General features: G+C 33.6%; 1 protein-coding gene across 1 annotated transcript in view; it reads left to right on the top strand.

The window, feature by feature from the left end:
- LOC106460336 (UPF0668 protein C10orf76 homolog) overlaps window positions 1-1920 on the top strand; it is a 59761-nt gene extending 57841 nt beyond the window's left edge. Inside the window, exon 13 of the mRNA XM_022387034.1 lies at window positions 1864-1920. Within this exon, the coding sequence (XP_022242742.1) occupies window positions 1864-1920 (57 nt within the window). The remainder of the gene's footprint in view (window positions 1-1863) is intronic.
- Window positions 1921-4883: the final 2963 nt, after the last annotated feature.

Below are 4883 nucleotides of genomic sequence, written 5' to 3'. Positions count from 1 at the left end.
CTTCCATCAGTCTCTAAAATGTTGCTGGAGCATTGCTAAGCCCAAATGGCATCACAAAGTATTGCCAGAGACCTTGGGCATAATTAAATGCAGTCTTAGGTTTATCTGCTTCAGCCATTTTCACTTGATGGATACCCAACTGTAAGTCCAGAGTTGAAAACCACCTGGCTCAACTTAGGGCCTCAAGAGTATCATCAATTCTTGGCAGTGGGTATGAGTCCTTTTCAGTTATACTGTTAAGAGCTCTGAAGTCCACACAGCAACGTTGGGTCCCATCCTTCTTCTGGAGTAACACAACGGGAGCTGACCAAGGACAATCTGATTTCTCAACTATCCCTCTTTTAATTAAGCCATCCATGACCTTCTCCATCTCTTGTTGCTTTGCAGGAGCTATTCTCTACATGATAGGATACTGAAGAGAGTGATTTTTCACCCTCTACTCAATATGAAGGTCAGACTTTCTTAACAATAATTGACAAACAGTCACTTGCACTAGACAACAGAATAGTGACATATGAAAATATCAGTTGCAAGTTTGGGTTTTTATGAAACTTGGAGTCCATGCCTACAGAGGACCACTGCAGTGCCATCAAAAAACTTATTAGTACATATCCTACAGATTTGGATAGTTGCATAGAGGAAAAGATTGTTCAGTCTGCTGCCCTCTGCAAGGCAGGATTCTGTGAAAAATGTCAGAATCCAAGAAACAAAGTATGCTGAGAATGATATGTGAACAGTCTTTGAAATCAACTTTCCCAAACTTATTGATAATCTTAAGAATGTGCCTATGCCTTATGTCAAGCAACTGCTCAGGAGAAAGATCATTCTTGATACTGAAAAGGATAAAGAACACACTTTGATCACCAATGTGCCAAAACTGGTTTAATGCACTGACACTTTTGTGCATAGAAAATGACTTGTTAGAATTGCTTGACACCAAACAAATCATAAACGTCTTTGCTACGAAACGAGCCAGGATGACAGTAGATAACCAAGTACAGATGACATGGTCTGCTACTACTGTTGGGTATACTATATCAGTACTGGTGTGATCTTAGCATGTGTGTGTGCATGAATGCGTGAGTTGTAGAGTTTGTGTATGTGGTTTTCTTTCTGTCTGTATACTTTGTTGTCCAAATGCAAATTTTGTCTGTGTTAGAACACTACTTTTCATAGTCAAGAAAAAGCTAATTCTGTTCAATAATTTATAGATGATTCTTGCAAATCTGTGGGTAATATTTTCCTGTTTCCAAAAGTAAAAATATCTTTAGTTGTTTTTTTTTTTTACCATAGTCTTTAGTCATGATTGTAATAGGTCATATAGAAGAATTTAGCACCAGGCATGTCTGACTGTTAATCCTCTTCTCTTCGTGTTGCTAAAAACTTGGTTTCAATACCTACCCATGGTGGGCACAGCACATATAGCCCATTGTGTAGCTTTGCACTGAAAAACAAACACTCTCTTCTTAAGTTGGAACCAAATCATAATACAGAATAATGATTAAAAACATTTATGCTTTAATGTTTTTATATTGCTCACATTATTGGTTCAGGTCAAATATAAAATTTAAATTTGTAACATTTATATAGTTTGAAATAGTATAACACAAGTATATAAGTAGCAGATTAGTTACATCAACTTTGAGTAACATTCTTAATACTTGTTTAATTATATATGATATATATAAACATACTGTCTTTAGAGATTCTTAATTAAATAACATTAAACAAATAGTGTGTCTATAAATTCATGTTCTATTAGAACACAAAAAATAATTTAATTGCTTAAGAAAGTGCTATAAATGGTTTTATAACATTTTTGTAACATTTAATTTTTTTTAAGTAATTCATTCTTTAATGTAGGTAGGAAATATGTTTGTTGCTGAAGAAAATGGGATGGAGAAAAAAAGTCTGAGGTAAAGTAAGTTGTTTTTAAATGATTAATAAGTAATAACTTAATTTTGAAAAAAAAGAAAGTAAATTAGCTCTCTAGCTATGGGCTCAGTCAATTTTGCCAAGTTCATGACCCCAAATTGACCTTTAGAGTTTCCATATTATAACTTCTAAGATGTTTTGTGTATCTTCACAAAATTTTGCAAGCTTTCAATAAGCATCACAAGTCTTTTGATTAAATAAAAAATTATTTAGTGTAGTAATAGTACCATAGTACAAAAATGAAGGGTTAAGTTTCATCAATAGTCGACACCAAATATAGAGAGATCCTGGTAAGTACTATGTTTCTTGTTTTTCATATGTATTCTTTATTTGTTATTATAACAGTAACTAAATTTAAAAATTAGAAACATTTTAAATTAAATTAGGTAAGAAAAATAATACTAATGATAGACATTTTGATGAGGATTGCTCGCTAATAACTCATGCATTAGGTAATTCGATAAAGTAATGTGAGCTACACATGCACTGAGCGAGTACAACTTATTTCGCAGGATTATTATTAGTTAGACAGGGTACAACTGGCAATAAAATAATAAATTTTAAGTAGAAACAGTTGTATACTGTTATGTGCTTTAAGCTATTTAGGGTAAACAACTGTAGTTTCCTGTTACAATTTGCATTCATTCTAGGATGAAGAAAAAAGGATAATTTAGATTCATATCATTTTTTTTATGTTGATTAGAAGGTCAATTAAATTGACTGAATACTTATAGAGTTAGGATAGATAAAATAACAGATAAGATAAAAAGTTTTACTGAAAAAAAATACGTTTCATATTATTTAGGAAATTTTAGAGATTACACAAATGAAATGTGACAATTTTCAGATGAAGAAAAGTATTTTTAATCTTAACATGAAAATCACTTTGCACTCAAAGCAGTCAACACTCTAACTCTATATAATTATGGACAAAACTGTAGTAAAAATACTTAATTAAATTAATAGGCTGTGTTCATGAACAGCTCTAGTGTAAGACCATACCAAACGTAGCCTAGCCTATATAATAAGCAAGTTCGGAGTTACGAGGGAGCATAACTCAGAACAAACAACATTGGCACACAATAATCAAAATAATTGCCTATAACTTTAGTCTTACTAGGCTGCCAATACTTCCAAATGTAGAAGTTTTGTTGGGACACATTACATGTATTTGAAGACCAGTTATGATTATTAACAAAAATATTCCAAGTCTTCATTTTGTTTTTCATAAATAGTGTCAGTGGCATGTTTTAGAAAGAGTAAGATTTTTATTGGACTTGCAGTGTAAAGTATGGTAAGTGTTAGTTGTTGGGATACTTGACTTTTGACTGCATATCTTTATCTTTTCATTAGGAGATACTCCAATTGTGGTTATTCAAAATCAAAGTGATAACATCATGGGCAACATCCAGATAAATCAATATATACTTCAGGGAAGGGGCACAGAAATTTTAGGCAGTTTGCACACCTTTTTTAAACTTAAAGGGAACAATTGTAATGGGGAAGGAGGCACCCCAGTTTGTATGGGGAACCCACAACCTCAATGTCGCTGCCTATGGATAACATAAGGCTCCATTACCATTAAAATAGCATCAATAACTCTTTAGCTATAGGCTACTGTGTTGAGCCTATGTATTAAACATAAAGGCGAAGTATCTTTTTAATGTGATGTAGCCTAGAATAAGGCAACTAGGTCTATGCTAGCCTAGAATAGGTACTCGTACTTATTTAATAGGGCCTATTGCAAACTGTTGAGGTATAGGTAACATACTGTAGGACTAACTGTAGGTCTTGTCCAATGCAATGTAGCCTTGATGTAAGCATAATACTATAGTAATGTTGGGTATAGGCTAGGCTTACCTAGAACCTACAATGTAAATGTTATTGTAAATACCTTCCTGTTATTTTAGATGAATGAAAATGGCATTCTGAGTGACCAAAGGAAAACTCAATGTCGCTGCCTATGGATAACATAAGGCTTCATTACCATTAAAATAGCATCAATAACTCTTTAGCTATAGGCTACTGTGTTGAGCCTAGGTATTAAACAAAAAGGCGAAGTATTTTTTTAATGTGATGTAGCCTAGAATAAGGCAACTAGGTTTATGCTAGCCTAGAATAGGTACTTGTAGTTTTTGAATAGGGCCTATTGCGAACTGTTGAGGTTTGGGTAACATACTGTAGGCCTCGTCCAGTGCTATGTAGCCCTGATGTAAGCATAATACCATAGTAATGTTAGATATAGGCTAGACCTACCTAGAACTTACAATGTAAATGTTATTGTAAATACCTTTCTGTTATCTTATATGAATGAAAATGACATTCTGAGTGACCAAGTGACCAAAGGTAAACTTATTTTTCTGCAGTTTGTTTCTTCAACAGTTGCTCCTGACATTGATAATGCTCGAAAGTATACATTTCATATGATGTGGATAACCAATTCTGATTATGGTAACTGTATTCAGAAAGACCCTGACTCTGGAAAAGCAAGATGTTTCATCTGTGACAAATCTTTTGATATCAATAACAGGGGTAAGGTAAAGCTGCAGCGAAGAGTCACATGTCAGGAAAGAAACACATTCACAATGCAGCTGTAGCAAAAGGTCCAAACTACAAGTCAATCAATTCTTTTATGAAGACTACCAAAAGCCAAGAAGTTAATGAAAAAAGTATCCCATCAACTAGTTCAAGTGTCTCTTCTTATTTGATCCCAGCAGAAAATGTGCTCAAATCTAAAGTTCTGTGGACCCTCAAGGTAATTGAGTCTCACTACTTCTTTAAATCTACCAATGACATCTCACAGGTATTTAAAAATAAGTTTCCTGATAGTGAGATTTCAGTGTGGTGAAAACAACGCTGCATATATTTCAACATTTGGTCTGAGTCCTTTTTTATGAGAGCTTAAATTGCCCATTTAAATGAAGCAGCTGAACATTCAAACCAGGTTC

The sequence above is a fragment of the Limulus polyphemus genome, unplaced genomic scaffold (genome assembly GCF_000517525.1).
Source record: "Limulus polyphemus unplaced genomic scaffold, Limulus_polyphemus-2.1.2 Scaffold755, whole genome shotgun sequence".
NCBI classification, from domain to species: domain Eukaryota; kingdom Metazoa; phylum Arthropoda; class Merostomata; order Xiphosura; family Limulidae; genus Limulus; species Limulus polyphemus.
Note: the sequence above shows the minus strand (reverse complement) of the source record. Positions and strands in the feature narration are given on the sequence as shown.